The 22,716-nt window shown below is 37.4% G+C and overlaps 1 protein-coding gene across 1 annotated transcript in view; it reads right to left on the reverse strand.

The window, feature by feature from the left end:
• Nucleotides 1-13,694: 13,694 nt before the first annotated feature.
• COL12A1 (collagen type XII alpha 1 chain) overlaps nt 13,695-22,716 on the reverse strand; it is a 124,811-nt gene continuing 115,789 nt past the window's right edge. Inside the window, exons 61-66 of the mRNA XM_083376905.1 lie at nt 21,158-21,193; nt 20,974-21,040; nt 19,143-19,331; nt 18,828-18,896; nt 17,852-18,022; nt 13,695-14,777 (exon numbers count right to left, since the gene is read on the reverse strand). Coding sequence (XP_083233031.1) covers nt 14,596-14,777; nt 17,852-18,022; nt 18,828-18,896; nt 19,143-19,331; nt 20,974-21,040; nt 21,158-21,193 — 714 coding nt within the window. The 3' untranslated portion in view covers nt 13,695-14,595. The remainder of the gene's footprint in view (nt 14,778-17,851; nt 18,023-18,827; nt 18,897-19,142; nt 19,332-20,973; nt 21,041-21,157; nt 21,194-22,716) is intronic.

A 22,716-nucleotide genomic window follows, 5' to 3' on the forward strand; every position in this document is an offset into this window, starting at 1 on the left:
AATGAGAACCTGTTTAGAAATCTGGAAAATGTGGAAGAATGCAAAAAGCAGATGGTTTTTTTTGAAACTAATATGAATAAGGGTACTTCTATGGATATGGTTTGGGATGCTAGCAAGGCTTATATGAGAGGGGTGTTAATATATATGAACAATAAATACAGACGTAATCTGGAACTTAGGAGGAAAGAATTAGAGAATGAAATTAAGGAAAAAGAAAAGGCCCTAACTTTGAATCCATCGGATGCGAAAATCAAAGAGGTTATTAATCTATTAAAGGGACAGTTTGATAAGTTGATGGCTGATCAGGTGGCAACTAACTTACGGTTTGCTAGACATAATACTTTTTGTAATGCCAATAAGCCAGGTAGATGGTTAGCTTATATGTTAAGGAAGAAGCAGAGGGCTTCTAATATAGACAAAGTAGAACATAAGGGTAAGGTTGTGTATCAACAGAACCTTATTAAGGAAGTTTTTGTTTATTTTTATTCTAAATTATATGCTAGAGATAAGATTAATGAAGTAGATATTGATGCATATTTGAGGGATGCTAAAATCCCGGTTCTTACACAAGAGCAAAAGGAAGAGATGAATCAACTGATAACTGAGGAAGAAATTCTTTTGGCAATTAAACAATTGAAAGTGGGCAAAGCGCCAGGCACGGATGGACTGACTGCGGTGTATTATAAAAATTTACAGTCGAAGATGATAAAGCCTCTAAGGGAATTGTTTCAGATAATTCAAAAGGGAGGAGGGGTGCCTCCGTCTTGGAAAACTGCTTTTATTTCTTTGATCCCGAAGGAAAATCAGGATGTTACTCAAGCAAGAAACTATAGGCCAATATCACTTTTGAATACGGAGTACAAGATATTTGCTAAGGTCTTAGCTAATAGATTAATGAGGGTACTGCAACAGATAATTCATGGTGACCAAACTGGGTTTATTAGTGGTAGACAAATGAAAAATAATGTGAGGCATATAGTTGATTTGTTGGAATTTTTGGAAAGGAACAACCAGATCCCTGCAGTGCTGATCTTTCTGGACGCTGAAAAAGCCTTTGACTAACTGGATTGGCAATTCTTGATGAAAGTATTAGATAAAATGAATTTTGGGGATAAATTTTTACAGCCAATTAGGGCATTATATCAAAAGCAAACAGCCCGTATAATTGTAAATAATAGCTTGACTGAAGTATGTAATATTGAAAAGGGCACAAGGCAAGGGTGTCCGTTATCACCTCTATTATTTGTTTTAACATTGGAGATATTACTGATTAAAATATGGAATTCGGAAAAAATTAAGGGAATTCAAATAAGAGATCAGGATTATAGATTGAGGGCGTTTGCAGATGATCTGGTTGTTACAGTGACCCAGCCAGAAAACTCTGTTGTGGACCTGATGGAGATAATAACGCAATATGGGAAAGTTTCTGGATTTAAGGTTAATGTACAAAAAAACTAAAATATTGGCTAAAAACATGACAGTATTACAAAAGGCTGTCTTAGAAGGGTTAACTGGATTTGAAATTGTTAAAAGGGTTAAATATTTGGGGGTTTATTTGTCACCCTCAAACGCAAAGTTATATAAAAATAATTATGAAAAGTTATGGGGTAAAGTTCAAAAAGAATTGGACAGCTGAAAAAAGTTACAATTGTCATTACTGGGAAGAATCGCAGCAGTGAAAATGAATGTTTTGCCGAAATTTTTGTTCTTATTTCAAATGATACCCATTCTTAAAAAGGACTCAAACTTGGAGGAATGGCAAAAGGGTGTCAATAAATTTGTATGGGCAGGGAAAAGGCCACGAGTTAAATTTAAGATTATGCAGGATACTCGTGAAAGAGGTGGTCTTAAAATGCCCAACTTTAAATTATATTATGAAGCTGCTGCATTGTCAGCGATAAGTGATTGGATTAATTTAACACAAGGGAGATTATTAAATCTTGAAGGCCACGACTTGTTATTTGGTTGGCATGCATATTTGTTGTATGATAAGAAGGTAGATAATGTCTTTAAGGTGCATATCTTAAGACATGCTTTGTTGCGAGTTTGGAAAAAGTATAGACATAAGTTAAAATACAAGATTGACACCTTTATGGGCAATACCGAAACACGCAATAGAAAACATAAATGTTGGGTTTAAACATGATGTGACTACATATAAGGAAATCTTAAGCTTAGAGAGGAATGTATGGTGTTTAAAGCCGTATAACCTTTTAAGAGAAGAGAAGATTGTCCAAACCTGGTTTCAATATGGGCAACTACAGGCCAGGTGGAAAGAAGATCAGAAGATTGGTTTTTCAATAACTGATGAAAATCTGGTAAAGCAAATTAGAAATCAGGGTCCAGCACATATCAAACGGATATATCTTGCATTGATAGAAATTGACTCAGAAACAGAACTTGTTAAAGATTGTATGATAAAATGGACTCAGAATATTCAAGAAGTTATCACAATGGATACTTGGGAAAAGATCTGGGTGAGAAACGTAAAATTTACACAAGCTCAAAATTTAAGAGAGAACTTTTATAAAATGTTTTATAGGTGGCAGCTAGATCCTAAAAAGCTTGCAAGTATGTATCCGAATTATCAGCCCAAATGTTGGAGGTGTGGTGGCGAAGATGCAATGTACTTTCACATATGGTGGACCTGTAAAAAGGTTAAAGCATTTTGGATTAAAATCTGGTGGAATATGCAGAAGATATTTAAGAAAAGGATAAAGTTTTGTCCGCAATTGTTTTTACTGGGTATAATTACTGATACTACTGTTGTGGACACTAAGTTGATGTTGAACTTTATTACGGCAGCAAGACTTTTAGTAGGTCAATATTGGAAGAAGGAGGAATTGCCGACTATAGAAGAATGGACTTTAAAAGTTTCTAACTTGGCGGAAATGGCAAAGATCTCGGCGTATTTGAAAGATCACTTGCAACAACGTTATATTATGGAGTGGAAAAAATGGATTGATTATATCCAGAATAAATATGGGACTAAAAAGTTTCACTTAGCATTTGAATAGGTTTGATGGGATATTTGTATTGCTTGTAGTCACTTTATAAGAGCTAAAGTGCGATAGACTTAATAGTTCATTGATGTTAGCATATGGTTGTTTATGATTGTTTTTACTTTTATACCTTGTATTTAGCTCTGGGAAGTTGGGGAAGGGGAGGGGGGAAGGGGAGGGGGAGGGTTGGGTGGGGCTGGGAAGGGGGTGGGTGGGGAGGGGTTGTTAAAGATAAAATGTATTGAAAAACTTTTCAATAAAAAAAAGAAAACAACTAAGCTCAGAAAGTATCAAGTATCAAATCTCTCCTCATCTGTGATCTGACTATGGATAAGAGCAAAATTGGTTTACACCAGGCCTGGATAGGGAGAGTGGGAATGGTCCCTATCTACTTCCCATGGGAAGGGAAGTAGAGTGGAAATTGTTTGGGAGGTTCTGGAGAAACTAGAGGTCTTGTTCTGCAGATAACTGGATGTGAGGTTGGATTCAAGACATTAGTCAGGATTTGTGTTCTTGCACAGTTCTCCTTTCTGCATTCAGCAATATCCCTGTTCATTGCCAGGCTGCTGATGAATTTATCCAGGAAGGAGGAGTGTATAGAGTGATAGATGTCAGTCTGCTTTCCATGAATGAAGTTTGAGATGACTCGTGAGTTCATGGCTATAATGTCAATGGATGACACTGATGAGGAAGTTGCCAGATGTTTTAAAAGTATCCCTCGCTTAACAATGGTTACACTACCCTTGGGACAATTGGGACCAGAATTTCTGTCACTAAAACAATGCATCATAAAGCCTAATGTCGGGTGACTTTGCTGCATAGAAAGAGCAGTTCCAGCAGTCCCCAAGTAATACTGTTAAGTGAATCAGTGCAGGTGATTAAGCAAGGACTTCACGTGATGGTGACTTTCAATTTTCTATCAGCTTCCCCGTTGATTTTGCTTATGGGAAGTCAGAGGGAAAGGTTGCAAATCATGGTTTCATAGGGAATCCAAGCCAGTTGCAACATTACAATCACCCGATCATGGGGGCACTGCAATGGCTGGAAAGCTGGTAACTGAAGACCACCTGTAATAAAACAACATTGTTTGCTATTTCCGCGAAACCAGCTTTCCCTGAGTCACCTATTGACAACTTGCTTTTTGTGAATGAAAATTAATTATAACGTAAGAGTGAAGTAAGGTAGCCTAAGGTTCATGGACATGTCCAAGACCACACAAGGAGCTTCTTGGCTGAGGTATCACTTGTCCTTTGGCTACTCTGATGGAATCCAGCAAAACCGCATGATTCAATTTGGATCACTGGAAAACACAGGGCGATATTGATGTAATTTCTTCACAGGGCAGTATCAATGTAATTTCTTTGCCGTGGAAGGTACATGGGAACTGCCTGGAAATATACCATAGATTTATTGGAATCCAACTTATTGTTAATAAAACTCTGACCTATTTTGGAACCAAGAGCTGAACAATTGATAATGTTATAGATCAGACTTTCATCAGAAAGGTTTTGTTTGATAGGATGACTGACTTTGGGGTTTCCTGAAGGGATTGCCAGGGTGAAGAGGAGAAATTGCATAGACATATGTTTTAAGAGAGGCTCTGGCCATCGTCCTCTATGCCAGTACATGAAGAGAACGATGAGATCATGAAAAATGTATTAATGTGCAATAAATTATATCCCATAAAGAGTTGGCCTATTTCCCCTTTTCCTTTGCCTCATGATTGGCTAGAAGTCAATGAGTCTGACAAAAGAACTAAGTCACACAGCAGACAACCAGAAGATGAGCCCAGGGCTGCTAAACGCATATGTTCATAAATAAAATATTATTAAGAGTATGACTTATTTCAAATATTGTGAAAGATAATCTAGAATCCATGGTCTGAATTTGAAGCTCCTTATTTAATTGATTAAAAAACCCTTCAAATTCATATGGTTTCCTTTTGGTGAGAGTGAATGAAAGAAATGCTAAATATACAAGAAAATGATGGGGTTTCAGGACATCCTCTGAGGATCATGTTGCATTTATGAACATATGCATTTAACAGCCCTGGGCTCATCTTCTGGTTTTCAGCTGAGTTTGTTGTCTGACTTCTCTTAATGAGCTCAATTGATAAAGAGTCATTCAAGAATTACAAGTAATTTTATCAAATGTAAGTAAACAAGTAGATTTTTTTAATGGAAAAGCTAATAAAGCCATTATGAAAGAATTCCAGTGCAGATTCGTTGCGGAGCCAACTTTAAAGTTCTTAATGAAGCAGCACATAAAGGGAAACGCAAATAGGCAGCACAGGTTGTATGCATTCATGGCAACAGATGGACTTGAAATACAACACACTGGTGTTCCTGTAACTGCACACTGACAAAAACAACTACGCACATGATGGTGAGATGAAATAGGGGGAAACTTATCATTCCAGGTGGAACAGTGTAGCATTGGAAAATAGGCAATACGAATGTTTATTGGTTTGTTGCTTTGGGCAGTGAACCTACCCAAGTGAGTACAATGATCAGAGAAGTTTTGTGCTTTTATTTGGAGCAGGGGGAGGAGTGGGCAGATTGCAATAACACAGTTTAACAATAAGCAGAGAAAGAAACAGCAATGCTTTTCTTTATCAGTAGAGAGCAACTGGACTTTGACAGTCTGTTTTGGTACTCGGAATCTTACCTCCTAGAAAAATAAGGATTAAGCTTTTTTTTTTCCCTCCCTGACTTTGCAATAAATGATTTGTTCCAGCTGCTTTTTGGGGGGTGGGAAGTTCTGCATTCTTTTTTTTCATGAAGAAAGAAGGGTTATATACACATGAAAAGAGAAGTTAGGGTTACGAATTCAGTTTGCCAAAGATGAATTGAGTCAAGCTGTTTGAAAAATGCGTATCGTTTGGAGTTCAATTATGCAAATTATGCTTCTGGAAAAAGAGATATGAAACACAATCAAATGTGCTTTGACAGGAGATCTGGAACAAGCTGGCACTATAGTAAAAAAGATGAATAACAACAATTTAAAATAATTATTAACAAAATGGTATAGTTACTTGAATGCATTTTATGTTTGTTTTCTAGCAGATGGAAATCTGAAGGTGATGTAGGCCAGTGTCTTTTAGCATCAGGAGTTGGTTCCATACTCCTGGTAGGGAGAGATTAATGGATCTGTTCATTCATGCTTTATTGCACATAAGTTTTTTATAAGATGTATTTTATGTATGGATTTTAGTCTAAGATTGTAATCAAGTTAAGTCAAATCATATCTGCTGAGCCAGCACTGTGAAGTAGAAGACATTTTATATTAATTATTAATCTACGATAGGGACTATTTCTTGCATAATTGCTTAATAAATGACACGGTGAACCACCTGAGGAGGAAAACTTCCAACAGCAGCAAACAGAAGCAAATATTCAAGCCTCAAACCATTTTTTTTTACTCCTGATTACTCATTTCCGATAATTAAAACCACCTACAGTACATGCCTTCTAAGGAACAAAAAATGCAACTTCCATTGACATATATGTACTACATCTCTGACACAGTATTTCCATGTCTGTTTTGTAAAAGATTGCCCAATTTTATAACAGTTCCCTGAATTCATACAAGAAGACATGTAGGATTAATTTATTTCATGTATTTATTTGAATCATATGGCCATCCATCTCACAGCAGTGACTCTGGGCAAAGTACAAGATTAAAACAACAATCTCACAATCTAAACTGTCATTGTCGTTAAAGCTATCCACTTTGGATTGTGGCAGTCATAGTTCTGCACATCTAAAATGGTGTCCGTTTGGGGAAGGCCACATGTTAGACAACAACTATTTAAATACAACTGTATTATTGGACCACTGATCGTTGCATTATTTTTCCAGCACTAAATCAAATACTAGGCATGTCTCTATCTATCTGTCTGTCTATCTGTCTGTCTGTCTGTCTTTTTGTCTGATCCATATCATCTATCCATCTTGATGCTTCACCTCATCTACCCAAAAATGAAGAACTTATATTACTGAAAGCTCACAAATGAATTCTTGAGAACAAGATCTTTTGTGAATTAGCATGTTTAGTACCTATGAGGATACTATTTAATTTGGGCTGGACTCAACTCTTAATACCTGTCTCTTTCCAATAGTCTTCATGTACAGAAACTTCATTAACTTAATAAGAGTAAAAAAGAAGCCCATGTGGATCTAAGGGATGAGTGAATCTGTTCACTTAAATTCACCTTGTTTTATTTTTCCCCACTTATAAATTTGCTCATCCCATTTTAATACTCCTCTGAGTTTGTTTGAATATCTAAGTATGTAGGCACACACTTCTCCTAGTCCAGGGGTAGGCAACCTCGGCTCTTGGATAATGAAGCTGCATGCTGACTGAAGAATTCTGGGAATTTATTTATTTATTTATTTATTTATTTATTTATTTATTTATTTATTTATTTATTTATTTATTCAATTTGTATACCGCCCTATTCCTGAAGGACTCAGGGCGGTTTACAGTGCAAAATTTAAAAACAATACAGTATAAAATTAAGTTAAAATAAAATTAAATTAAATATGGCCCCAAGAATTAAAATCCCAATTTAAAATCATTAAAACCCCTCAGTCCAGGCCTGATAGCTCAAAGAGCCAGGTTTTTAGGTCCTGGAGAAACGAACGAAGGTCAGGGGCAATCCGGAGTTCCGTTGGCAATTGGTTCCATAGGGCAGGCGCGCCCACAGAGAACGCCCTCCCCCTGGGGATCGCCAGCCGACAATCCTTGATCGCCGGTACCTTGAGGAGGCCCTCCCTGTGGGAGCGCACAGGACGATGGGAAATTGAGTTGAAGTCCATGAGTCATAAAAGAGCCGAGGTTGCCTACCCCTGTCCTAGTCCATGTTGCATTAGAAACCCTGCCTAATATATCAAATTCCTACATTTTTTCCCCTTACCTAATGTAACTGTGCATTGTTTTTGTGAATAAAGAGTGTTTGTGCAGATTTTCCCTGATATATATTTATGGGCAGGAAGGGGTTAACCTGGCAAACTGCATTGCAGTCATGGGGCAAGGTAAAAATGAGGAACAAACCAATGTTTCCTTCTTCTCTTGTAGAAACAGAAAAGAACTTTCCAGCACTTTTACAGCATGCAGCTTTATTATCCAAGCCTTGCTCATTTTAACTGTCCTGGGAAAATTCAGTACAGACCCATTCTTCTTCCCTCTTGCAAGTCATTCTTTGGGTGAGACCTGCAGGCTCTTACAAGTATTTGAAGTGAGCTAATGATCTTTGGCATGAAATGCAGGAGACAATCCTTTTGTTTAGTTAATGTAATTTTCTAGAACATTATTCTATCACATTCTCTCCCTCGTACGCATACCTCTGGCATTGCCTTTTGCAGAGGTAAGACGGGGTGAGCACCTGACAATATAATAATGTATTCCATAAACAGATGGGCAGGAAACAGGTTGGGACTTTTCTCCTTATCATCATATGTTGAAGAATTCTTGGGGCCAGAGAGAAAGAAAAGATCAGTAGGCACCTGAGAACAAGGATAGCTTCCAGTTTAAAAGCCCTAAGGGCACTAGCTGAAGAAACTTCAAACACAGTTATTGTAGGAGGCATCATTATAATTTAAGTTTTCCAATCATTTTACATCTCCCTCTCTTTGAAGAAATCTTTGCTCCTTAGCATATTGGAAAGAGTTGTTATGCGAATTCTTGGAGTCTGAAAAATAAAACATGGCACATGAAAGAGCAGAAGACCATTTCAGCCACATCTCATAAGCGAGGCATTGGTTGATCTATTAGGGAGGTTGCGAGAAAGAAAACTAATAATACATTAAGAAAAGTATGCTTCCTAGATTCCAAAATTCTACAATCTTAACTCTTTTTTCCTGATGAGCCTCTTTAGCACGGCTCTTCAAACTTGGCAACTTTAAGACTTGTGGACCAACTCCTGGAATTCCTCAGCCAGCCATGCTGTCTGGGGAATTCTGGGAGTTGGAAGTCCACATGTCTTAAACCTGCCAAGTTTGGAGATCTGTGCTCTATTGGAAACTTGCCTCCTTGGTCAAGGGCTGCTATCAATCAATACTGCATTTTTAAAAATAGATAATTTCTACAAGTTAAACATAACTTTGCTGTCCTATTATAATACCAATTAACAGAATGTTTCTTGTAAAGTAGGCTATATAGCTGGCAATCATTTTCATGCATGCTCCAGAATGGTTTCCTGGTGCACAACAGGCACTATGAGATTCCAGGGTTGTGGTCTCTCCCACTTTTTGCTTTCATCAAAATAAAGCAAAATATATTTGCTTTCATCAAAATAAAATGAGCCGTGGTGACGCAGTGGTTAGAATGCAGTATTGCAGGCTAATTCTGCCCACAGCCTGGAGTTCCAACTTGATCAAGGTTGACTCAGCCTTCCATCCTTCTGAGGTCGATAAAATGAGGGCCCAGATTGTTGGGGGGAATATGCTGACTCTATTAAACACTTAGAGGGGGCTGTAAAGCACTGTGAAGCAGTATATAAATCTAAGTGCTATTGTTATATTACACATGGCCAGTGTAACTTCCATTTTGTGGACAAAGCCAGTGACAAGACATTTCTTTACTATTAAGAAGAAAATTATATAAAAGTTCCCAGGTCATCAGAAGTCAGCCTTAATTTCAGTGAGTCAGTAGGTGCTACCTCCACTAATTATTTCTTGCCAGGATTTCATTGCAGTTGCAGAGGGCAGCCATGCAATTCTAGGAAAGGTACAGATCATTTTAGGGATGTCCTCCACCCATTCTCCAAGATTTTCTGAAGTGCTATTCTACCCCAGTCTTTACATTTTATTGGCGCTCCTTCCCATTACATTAAAAGTTTCAAATACAGTAAAAAATTAAAGGGAAGATTAAAAAAAGAGGAAGGAAGGAAGGAAGGAAGGAAGGAAGGAAGGAAGGAAGGAAGGAAGGAAGGAAGGAAGGAAGGGACTTCTGCCCTTCTATGGAGTAGTTGCCATCTTACAAGTTTCCCTCCTTTTTCTTCCCTCCCTTACTTCCCCTTCCTTTTTAACCCTTTAGGTAAAGGTAAAGGTTCCCCCGCACATGTGTGCTAGTCGTTTCCAACTCTAGGGGCCGGTGCTCATCTCCATTTCAAAGCCAAAGAGCCAGCGCTTGTCCGAGGACGTCTCCCTGGTCATGTGGCCGGCATGACTAGATGCCAAAGGCACACGGAAAACTGTTACCTTCCCACCATAGTGGTCCCTATTTTTCTACTTGCATTTTTACGTGCTTTCGAACTGCTAGGTTGGCAGAAGCTGGGACGAGTAACAGGTGCTTACTCTGTTACGTGGCACTCGGGATTTGACCTGCCAAACTACCGACCATCTGATCGACAAGCTCAGCGTCCTAACCCACTGAGCCACCGTATCCCTTTATAACCCTTTACAGACCTGCAAACCCAATTCAGTCTTTTCTTCTTTGAAGAAAAGGCCCATATAAGGCTTCCAGTCTTTCAAATATCTTTATTGCTTGAAAGGTCAGCTTTGGCATTTCTGCAAGCTCCATTAATTTTATAATCTAAACTTCTCAGTGGATATTTCATTATTCTTCCACAGTTGTGCATCCAACAACCTTGCTGCAATTACCATATATAGTATTAATTTCCTGTATTTTGTTTTCTAGGTCAATGTGCATAAACCCCAATAAAAACAATTCTGCTTTCCTCCTAATGTTGACAAGGATAAACTTTGCATCATTGTATGGATTTGCACCAAAAATTATTTGCTTTTTCACATTTTAAAGGACAAAAGAAGAGAACTGAACTGAAATGTTTGGGGAAATGTACTTCTCTACTAACTCTGATACAGCAAATTTGCAAGTAGATGGCATATCCTCAAGGGGTCTCACAGTGTAAATTAAACTTTGGCATTAGACAATCTTACATTATCTCCAGAACTATATTTATATTATTTGGAGAGAAAAAAAAGTTGTGTTGCCCTCAGTCAGGTACAATTTGGCTTGAAATGTTGTAACTTTTGGCATGAAGTAAATTGAATGTTTTGTAGTACATTGATAAATTAATCACTAGGCCTTTTGGGAGAAAAAATTCAGAAGCACTTTCAGACCTCTCCACTATCTAGTAGTGTAAAAATGTTGAATTGCTGTTTTCCTGAATGGGAAGTTCCTGGAATTATTTTCATTAAAAACTGGGGCTATATTTGCTGCCTAAAGCAAATAACTGCAAAAGAAGTTTCATTCTGTCTGAATGCTCTGTTGTCAAGACACTTCATCAGAAATGCTGCTATATGATTTTGTGTGTGTGTGTATTAATGCAACTAGACGATTTTAAAACTTTATTAATCTCTTGTAGTATAGATAATGAGTTGCTTGGAAAATTTATCATTTATTATATACTTTGACTACATTGTTTGCAGTCTTTCCTCTTTATACCCATTATACATTTCCACTACCCTTTTGTGTAGCAATTAATTCTATATTTTTATTTAGTTTTGTTCATTTTGTCATTTCATTAAACATTTTTTCATATTTACTACTATTGCTCTACATAGTTCTATGGCCCTCTGAAACATTTTTACCTTTGTTGTAATCAACTTCTCCCTCCTGTTTAATTCTTCTGCCCATTTTGTTAGAAGATAAATAGGTCTTCTACTATTTTATACTATATGAAGTAAATATGAAATTTACTTTCTTTTGCTATTCTACTGCCAATATTGTTCATTTCAGTTTTTTTTTTCTTCTTTTCCACATATCATTTTTCCAATGATTACTGCTGGCATAAAAAATATGATCTGTTGTATATTCAAAACTTCTCAACATCTTCTTTTCTTCAACTAATGTCATCATAATAAGCAAACTGAAGGTATGGATTCAAGTATAAACTCTACTTTGTGTTAAACGGTTTTGATTCTGTGAAGTGTTCAGAGTTAAGTTATTTTATGTAGTATTTCTTGGTGTAAAACAAAATCAAATATTCACTACTATCTCATCTTTCATTCTGACTGAAGTGGCTGGTGGAGAACAGCTTGTGGTTTGTTAATTGTCAGTCAAAGCTGTCACTGTAGGAGAATCTGAGCCAACTAAATTATACTGCTCAAAAAAATAACTCTAGGGGCCAGTGCTCATCTCCGTTTCAAAGCCAAAGAGCCAGCGCTTGTCCGAGGACGTCTCCGTGGTCATGTGGCCGGCATGACTAGACGCCAAAGGCGCACAGAACACTGTTACCTTCCCACCATAGTGGTCCCTATTTTTCTACTTGCATTTTTACGTGCTTTCGAACTGCTAGGTTGGCAGAAGCTGGGATGAGTAACAGGCACTCACTCTGTTACGCGGCACTCGGGATTCATCCCACCAAACTGCCGACCTTCTGATAGACAAGCTCAGCATCCTAACCCACTGAGCCACTGCATCCCTTATATGTGTGTGTGTGTGAATGCAGAGAGTCATGGTAACAGGAGTTATACAAATGTCTTCATTGTGGTGTACACAGGTTGAAAGCTTGTCCTAGACCTGAGAATTCTTCACCAGCTTCAGCACAAATTAGTATATTTTACAATTTGATCAACAAATAAAAGAAAATAAATGGTCAACTTCATTTCTAGTGTTAGAAATGTTAAGTCTTTCTGCTTCTTATTTTGGGTAAAGGGATGGGATGTTGATTGCCAATTTGGCTCCAAAGTAACAGCAGCAGTTATTGCAGATATGCCAGAGGGAGAACAAGTACAACTTCACAACACAATGGAATATGTGTGAGTGAGGTCAGAAAGGGCTTTTGATGGGAAAATGTTCAATTGGGTTTGGTAGGAGAAAAATCTTGGCATGTTTCCAGGTGTTTGTTCAAATTGACTATGTAGGTACCAATCATGTAATAAAGTGTTTACACATGATGGTCAATGGCTAGACCACTATATAAGTCTAGTAAAATAAATAAATCTGAAACTTTGTCAAGCCAGTTGCCAGCCAACATTGGTAATACTGAGCCACATGGGCCAATGGTTTAACTACTCAATAAAAGACAGCACATGGTCTAGAGAAAATTCTTAAATCTTTGAGGGTGAAGGTTCGTTGTCCGAGTTTGTGGGTTGGTTTCCGAACATTTCGTTACCAGGCTAGGTAACATCTTCAATGGCATTTAAGCATCCCCTAAACGCCGCTGAAGATGTTACCTAGTCGGGTAACAAAACAACTGGAAACCAACCCACAAGCTTGGAGAACAAATCTTCACTCTCATCCTATACCTGAGCTACAGATATTCACCACTATTGCAAACTTAAATCTTTCTATCTCCGAACCACTTTTATACTGTATTTTCACTTGTATTGATCAAGTTTCCTCTCCTCCTCATTTTTTAAAGGGCGCAGTCTAGAAAAAACCTGGCAACTCTACCAGATATTGAGCCGCTGAGATTACAGATCATTTGCAAAATGTACATGGAGTTCTAAGGTTGGGAAATGTTGTTCATTTTGCTATGGAGGCTTCTGTACAACCAGGTCATAAGCTATACCTTCAGAGCAGAGAAAATGTTGCTGAAAATAAAGTGCTCCTCACTGAGCATTTTAAACTGCAGTGTGCTATGTGTGTGTGTGTGTAGATGTGTACACACACACATGCAGAGAGAAATAGAGTCCAGTGTTTCAGGTGATTAATTTTCCATAGCAATGAAGCCTTTGAAATCTGGACGTTTTCCAGCAATAATACTCAGACACTGTACAGATTTTCAGTAGTTTTATTGAAAAATGCCTCTTTTGTTTCAGAAATAAATAATATAAGGCAGTGAAATTCACAATTTGCAGTTAAAATATAAAAGCAGCAATTCTATATCCATAGTCTTGCAAACAATTTCCAACTGCTTTTTTCTGATAACTATGAAACATTATATTCCGGAGAGAAGGGGAATCATAACTAAATATACAACACAAACATGCAATTCCATCTCTGCAGGATTGACTGCAATTTGGCATAAATGTTAAAGTCTCTAAAACAAGGAAAATTAAGCCATTACTTCTTTTAAAATTGTATCCAGTCGATACAAGGATGCCAGCTATATTATTTAAAGGTCTGTGGTTGTTAAAAGGGATGCATAAAAGCAGTATGTGCCCTGCAAGATATATGCAAAAGTAGAAGAAATTGCTTACGTGGAAAGAGAAATTTCTTCCTTTTATTAGATTGTTGCAGATTGGCAACAGTGACTGAATTACTGAGCGAGCAATTTGATGAGGGAAAAAAATGATAAGGCAAGCTCTTCCATTGCCGAGACATCCAGATTACTTGTAGTAGCTGTGAAGAAGGCGGGATTTTTGTGGTTGTTGCATTTTTAATCTACTAAAAGAACTGTAGCCTTGCAGTCACTTTGATGCACTTGTTAAGGTTTAACGCAGCCACCTGAAGCACGGGTATATTACAGGCATTCCAAGAGAGACAGAGAGAACGGAATGTGTAGCAACATCTATTGCTATTCCCACATACGTCAGATATTTCTCAGAAGATTTAAGTTGTACTTCTGCTTGGAAACACGGCGGGAGGAATAGCATATCTACATATGAGAGAATGGCAACAACAAAAACAAATACCCAAAGGGAGAGGGGGTGGGGAGAGAGAAGTGAGAAAATAAAGACATTTATGGTTTTGTTTTTGCTTTTCTTGATAAGGAGCGTTTCCAGCGCATATGTTCAGGGAACCCAGGTGAGTGCATATCAGATCCATAGTCCTCATAGTGCTCATCTCTTCGTTCAGGTTCCACTGGTACTATGTAGGCCTCACTGTCAGGCTGATATGGTCCACTGTCAGGTACATAGGACTCTGGTTGAAAATAGTTGTCCAATGGAACATTAAAGTTATTATCATATGTCTTTGAATCAAGAAGGGATTTCTTTTTCTTACGTTTAAAAGCAGGCTATTCGGTTGTTGATGTTTTATTTTAGTAAATCTGGGATGGTTTGTCTTTTTCTTTTAGTCAATCCTCAGGGCTTTCATTCAGAAGCGATTTCATTTTTTTAAAAAAACAACAACACCCACCCTAACCAATGATTCTAAAATCAATAATTTATGTAGAAATTCTGCCACCCACGTGGATCTCAACAAGGGGAGTTGTGACTGGGGCATTGATTGCCCTTGCCTTTGACATGAATGCTGGAGCTTTATATGTTTGTCCAGCAAAAACAGGTGGCCGGGGGAGGGGGAAGCACCGTGTTTTGTCTGTTGAAGAATTTTTTCTATTCCCTTTCAAAAACTTTTTTTAATGGCAAATTAACATAAAATTTAAACAAAAATAATAACATACACATCTAAAATATTGAAAACTGAAGTTCTGTGCAAAACTTAAGCCTCTTAGGGAGCAAAGAGACTTAATGGCAAGCAAATTAGCAAGTCCTACTTTGCAGTTTAGTCTCTAACATTGATTTTGTGCATGTACAGATAATGATCGTTCAAAAATAATTTCAATTTGGGAGAAGAAAAAATTCTGAAACAGAAAGAATACTGGCACAATTTAAGGACTACAACGCTCAAAATAATTTTGAGGTTTAGGGTTTTTTTTAAAGATAAGTATTACAATTGTTGTTAGCTGCAAAGTCGTGTCCGACCCATCGCAACCCCATGGACATTGTTCCTCCAGGCCTTCCTGTCCTCTACCATCTTCTGGAGTCCATTTAAGCTCAAAATTACAAACCGTAAAGTCAAGCCTTGAGTAATTTCCAGTGAAAACCATTGAGATTTATTAATCTCAATTAGTCACAATTAGTTGTAATTTACTCCATTTATTTCATTGGGACACAATTAATTTTAGTAGGCTTAATGTATACTTAAGTAATTTTTAAGAGTTCCACTTAAGTGAAAGCCAATTATTAAAACCAATGCTTTGTTCAAATGGGGAAACTTCATGTATGCAACATTGTTTTATTCAAAATAGCTCCCTATGGGTGTGGCAGAAATTTACACCAAGTTGTCACCATTGACAATAACAGCAACTACTATTTTCTGACAAATGTGCCTCGTATCCAATTGAACTAGAGCTAGTGCTAGAGGAACCCCAAAGATTTCAGGAAAATCAGAATCAAAATTAAATATATTTTCAGCACTTGTAAGAAGATTACATATACAAAAAAGCCTCAAGTCCTGAATGAGGTAAGAGAAAAGAAAAGAAAGACTTCAAAAGTTTTGAAGAAATTATGCTGGCACAAATTAAAAAAGCAGAAGGAAGTTTGAATGCAAAAGCATGATGTAATGTTAACTAGGTTTAGTGGACATGATTCCATACAAATCATTTACAAGCCAGAATTAGTTCATTATTTACAGTCATTTTCTGTTTCGCCAAGGTAAATATATTATGGTGTTATGTTTATTAAGATGTTTATAAGCCTCCGCTGCCATTCTAGTAACTTGGTTTTGCTACAATTGAACAGTAAGAACAGGGAAGTTGAGTTTACATCCCTTGCTTTATCAAATGCCATTGCCCTTTATTGCAATCACAAATGCTTGTTAGTAAGTACATTCTTTTAAAAAGAGCATTTCCCCTCTTATGAGGCCAACACCATTTATGTGACCATTATCTATAATGAAATAAACATACAGATTCACGTCCAAGTAAGCACGTGCACAAACATCTCAGAAACAGGATTTTCATGAAAATTCAAACTGTAAGCAGCACTGGCGGCATAGAAAATTTGTTAGCCGGATCCTGAAATAGGTCAAAGATTTAGTTTTCAGGGTTGAACAGCTGTGCAAAACTGTTTTTCATTCATTACATCTATGAGAGTTAAACTGTATGTATATCTATCTATCTATATATATATATATATATATATGCCAGATTATTTTCTGAAAGGGTAGCACTTCAGTATTACTTTCCATTTATTTCTCATTCAATTGTTGATATTGTGCAAATTTTGCATTATGGCTTATTCTATTGAATTTGATCTACCCATTAATACTATGAATGTGTGTGTACATATATATATATATATCTATATATATTCACGTATACATGCAAACAACATAACAAACAGCAATATCACATATAAGGTGCTACAGTGCACACAACAAATTAGTGATCAATATTAAGGACCTGGAATCTTTTCTTGAAGAGGCCTTAAATATATGGCATGGTCACTGGTTATGACCCTTCCTAGTTTAGTGATTTGGTATCCTGTGGTCACAAATATCCAGCATTTAACTTCCTTTGACCATTCAGTGCCTCAAATTGACTCTTCTCAGAAGAAATTTGCATAATAGACCAATATAGCAGATTCCATTAAATTTGATACAGTGCAAATAATGACTTCCCATGCCCTAACCCTTGCCTAGTTGTCTGCACTGTATCACAAAATGACATTTGAGATGGAAAATTAGATTTCAGGTACTAATTTTGTATAGATAATCCCATCACGAATCAGAAAGATGAACGCAGAAATGGCAAACTCTGTTCTTTATACTTTAGACGAATGGTCAACCTTGTTCAGAAGTACAGGAGTAGTTTGATGTAGAAGGAAAACAGGAAGAAGAAGGAAAAATGGTCAATTATGTCCTAACAGCAATGCGCCTTATCCTTTCACTTTAAATATTAGAAATAAATTAGATTGAAACATATAAAGTACTTTTTTCCTTAAAGTAAAATTAGCACTTCAAACTGGGACAAAGCTACTTCAAAAACTGGAGAAATTTTATAAACGTGAAAGAAACCAGTGATGAGAATCATGACAAATATGTCTAAATCTGATTGAGTTGGGAAGCTTAGACTGTTCAGCAGTTGAGTTATAGTTCAGTTTTAATTTCTAATTAATTCTACTTTTACTACAACTTTTCACTGCATAAAATTATTCATGCTGAACAAGCTTTTATTAAAGTATTCAATGACATTTAAGTTCTCAATAACCTACCTGGGTATCCTTGGCCGTTGTAAGCAATGCTAGCACACAGGGATGAATCACAGTATCCAGGGGGCCCAGGAGGGCCTCTGATACCACCATTACCAGGTCGGCCAGGTGGCCCAGGTGGACCTCGGGAACCTGTAGAACCTGGTGGGCCAGTTCTGGATTCTCCTTGTGGACCTAAGTGTAGAATGAAAAGGAAAGTGTTGTATCAATAAATTCAACACGAGGCACTTTAGTAAAGTGGCTGGCAAAATTAAAAACTAGATTACACTCAAGCATATAGTTAAGGAATGTTTCTGTTCGGTTTCAACATATGGTGTTAATGAAACAACCACAGGAAACCAAAACGTAACTCATCATTAGTTGTTTCCCTGATTTTAAGATCTTTAGTCATAGAAAATTGTTTTGGCCCGACTGAGTCTGGTGGATTACACAGGGAAGCAACTTCTATGGTACGTTTCAAATAAAGCATAAGATTATTTTAATTTTGCAACTCCGTAGCTTTAGAATAGATGAGATAATGTTTTCCTTGGAACAATTTATGTTCATGGTTAAAAGACATGGAAGTTTTCATAAAATGTAAGGTAAAAATCGTTATGAGCTTATTATGGAGTTTGTCATGAACATTCAATAATAAATTGAAGACAGAAGCAATGAGACAGAATCTGACTAACCCTGCCAAGATCTAAATAAGGAACCAAACTATAATAATAGCAAAACTAGCCACTATGACGAACATCATGATCTATGAGAGAGCCCTGTAACTTTGTATATGGAGAGAGAGAGAGAGAGAGAGAGAGGGAGGGGGAGGGAGGGAGAAGTATCACAAACAAAAGCCAATTGCTACTATGGAATTACTCAATATTTTCAACTGATATGTGGACTTAAGGAGGATGAACAACATGATGAATGGATAAAAGTTTCAAAACTTTGGTAGTATATATCATTATTTTTAATAGTATATATCACTATTATAACCTACCTGGTGGCCCTGGCAAACCTCGTGATCCTTGTATTCCAATTCCTCTTTCACCTTTCTCTCCAGGTAGCCCTAAAGCACACCAAAAAGAAAATATATTCAAGCTGCATCACAGAAGTGATGCCTTCAATTGCTCAGGAAACATCTAATGTTGGCTGTTTGGTCAATGCCACTTTGAGCAGTTTTCATGGTCTCACATTTGAGGTTCACGTATGTTCTTTGTTTTGCTGATAGTCCCACCACTGTTCTAAACCCTGAAAGTTTAGAACCCTCCCCCCTCTTCAGGGGAATATCCCCATGACCCTAAGGACAACCCACCTCGCTCGCCAGGGGAACCTTGCATGCCAGGTGTGCCCGGAAATCCTGGCCTGCCTCCATTTCCAGGCTCTCCTGAGTTGCCAGGAGGTCCAGGGGGACCCGGTGGCCCTGGAGGTCCAGGCTGGCTGCGACTTGAATGGTAATCGTTTGGAATTTGATTCAGCATCTGGTTAAATCGGGTCATTTGGTCTTTTTGGGGACAAAAAGAAGAAGAAGAAATAGATTAACTAAGAGAGTGAATATTGAAACATCCTTTAGAGTGATTAAAAATACTCTCTACCCAGCAGCTGATGCCAAAGTTGAAACTAGTACAGTCTGCCATTTTAAAAAGAAAGAACTATTCAGCGAATGGAAGACTTATGCATATTCTTATATCCTTTCCCTTCCCCAACTCAAAACGGGAATAAATTGTGCTGTATAGAAACTTAAGATACTTGATTATGTACTGATTTCTCTGATAATTTTTTTTACTACTCCTCTACAGTTCCTACCCACCAGTAAAAATATATAAATTAAATCTAGGCTAATGAATAGCCAAGTATGTGTAACTGTCTAAAGCAGGGGTGTCAAACTCAATTTCATTGAGGGCCGCATCAGCACTGTGGTTGCCCTCAGGGGGGCGGGTGGGTATGGCCAGGGTGGGTGTGGCCTACTGGGTGGGCGTGGCTAGAGTGCGTATGGCCTACTGGGTGGGCATGGCCAGCTATACATCGTTCGCATCAAGGGTGCCTATGAGGGCCTGGGCAGGAATGGGACAGATCTGAGGGTCTCTGGCAGAAGACCAGGGCCAGGGCCAAGGCAGTGGGGGCCATTCCCTCACTGTTTCCAGGATGGCTTCGCGGGCAACATGAAACCACTTTGCGGGCTGAATCCGGCCCCCGGGCCTTGTGTTCGACATGTCTGGTCTAAAGTGATGCAGATGTGGTGTCAGCACGGGTGCCTCCTGGATTATGACCAGTGACTAATAAACAGTTAGGATGGTTACTTGAAGAATGGGGGGGAAGAGGAAATGCATTACTAAACAGGACACTGAAAATAGCACATGTAAATTTTTGTAAGTTAGCACAGGGTTTTTCAATGATATTCCACAAAATCCTAGAATTCAGTGACAGTGAGATATTAAGAGATAAAAACATTAGTTGATTGTTGTTTTTCAACTAACAGATTCTCCAGTTCTAGTCCTGCCTTAGGCACAAAGTCAGCTTCTCTCAGCCCTAAGACGAAGGCAATGACAAATCACTTCTGAAAAACCTTGCCCATAAAACTACAAAAACACATCCAGGCTATTGCCAGGAGCCAACACTGATTCAAAGGCACAAAACAAAACAAAATGTTAATTTACAAGCATAAATCTAAATGTTAAAAAAGAATTACTCCTATCAATACTATCCCTCTCAACTTGACTTCTGGCTCAGACTCCTGAACTAAGGAAGGTGCCACTGATAAGCAGCAACTGAAAATATTTTGTTCTGTGTTGCTTCTACCTCTGATAGGGATTGTGAACTAATATGCACTTGTAAAAGAAACTCTCCTCTGATTTCCCATTAAGAAAACAACCCTTTAGAGCAGGGGTCTTCAAACCTGGACCTTTTATGACTTGTGGACTTCAACTCCCAAAATTCCTCAGCCAGCGTGCCTGCCTGAGGAATTTTGGGAGTTGAAGACCACAAGTCATAAAAGGGCCAAGTTTGAAGAGCCCTGCTTTGGAGGAAGGCTGTTATAGAGCATATGACTACTCTGCAAACATCCCACATGCTTAAAATCTACAGTGTGTTAGTGCCTGACAACTTGGTATACGGCTTTTGTTGTATGTGATAGAAGCACCACTTACTGTTGATCATTTGTTCGCAGACCTGTCTTGCCACAGCTCGCATCATACCCTGGGAAGCCATGTCTCCCTTAATAAATAAAATGATTGTTGGTTTATATCTCACCGTAGTAAAGAGACTTTTTTAAAAAAACTGCATTTAATAAGTTAAAAAATGTATGTGAATTAATTCTAAAGCTGCACTTACTCGGTCACCTTTTTCACCTTTCAATCCAACTGGACCCTGTAACAGATTATAGTCAATCAAAATGTTATCACAGGACAGCTTTGTGAAGCCCAAATAAATGACCCAGGTAGCAAAACCCAAAAGAATGATTTTTTTAAAAAATATTCATAGTGAATATTTATGTATCAAATAAGTAAACGTCAGAAATTGGAGGGGGGGCTTAAGTAAACAGCCTCATAAAATTTAGAGTCAGGGTATTATCCACATATGCAGAAAAAAGATGTGGTGAAATATTGAGCAGACTAGACTACTGATCTGCATTTCCACAGGCTGAAAACGGGATGCCACAACTGAATGTTTTCTTGATTTTTAAATATCAGAATACCATTTTTCCTCTTGCAATTATATAGGAAAGAGCTGTTTGAAATAGTATAGTATAGTGCTGAACCAGTGGATATTCTTGCTCATTGATTCAGCAGGACTGAATCTCATTACGCAGCATTCCCTACCACCCATCATCTTGGCTGCTTCCCTCTGTTCCCTTCTATATCTTTTCTGGTGGAGCAATCAGGCTTCATTCCATATAGAAAACATAGCCCCATTTCATCCATGTATGGACCCAAACAGCCAAAATGTATGTGTTTCTTTTCAAGCACCAAAAACCGCTGTTTCATTCATTTGAAAATTGCATGGAATCTTTTACTTGGTAATGTATTTAAATTCTGATTTGTTTTTTTATATACATACCCTTCACTCTATTTCCTTTTGTGGTAAGCAACATGAGGCAATACACAAAAAAGAAGAAGTAAGAAATAGTAAGGAAAAGGAATTGAGGTATGAGAAGGAAAGGTAGCTATATATCAAGCACATTGATCTGCAAATCATTCTTGTTTGCTCTGCATCCATGAACTGTTTCAAACATTGTTTTGTGATCTTCCTATTTGCCCTTTTAACAGATAAAATGCTTTATAGCAGCACTGCCTATATATATATATATATATATATATATATATATATATATATATATATATATATATATATATATATAATTCTAATGGGTCATGAATATAGAAATTGGTCTCATATGTTTAAGAAATATAAGAATGATGTGACTATATAAAAAATTTTAAGTTTGGAAAGTAATGTATGGTACTTGAAGCTGTATAATATATTAGGAGAAGGGAAGATTGCATAAACTTGGTTTTAGTATGGAAATTTAAAGCCCAGCTGGAAAGAAGAATAGTTTTTAATGATTGATGTAAAATTGTTTTGCCTGTAATTGTTCTTATTGGGTATTATTGACATTATTGCGGTGGATATCAAGTGGATGTTGAATTTAACTATGGCAGTAAGATTTCTAGTAAAAAGGTAGAACTACTGATTATAGAAGAATGGACTGTAAAGTTTTTAATTTTGAGGATATGGTAAAGACCTTAGTACACCTGAAAGACTATTTGCAACAGAGAGATACTATGGAGTAAATATGGGACTAAAAAGTATTATTTAGCACTTGAATAATTATTGATGTGATATTTATACGTTTGGAGTTTATCTATATGAGTTAAAGTGCGATAGTTTTA

The sequence above is a fragment of the Vipera ursinii genome (assembly GCF_947247035.1).
Source record: "Vipera ursinii genome assembly, chromosome: 1".
Classification (NCBI taxonomy): Eukaryota; Metazoa; Chordata; class Lepidosauria; order Squamata; family Viperidae; genus Vipera; species Vipera ursinii.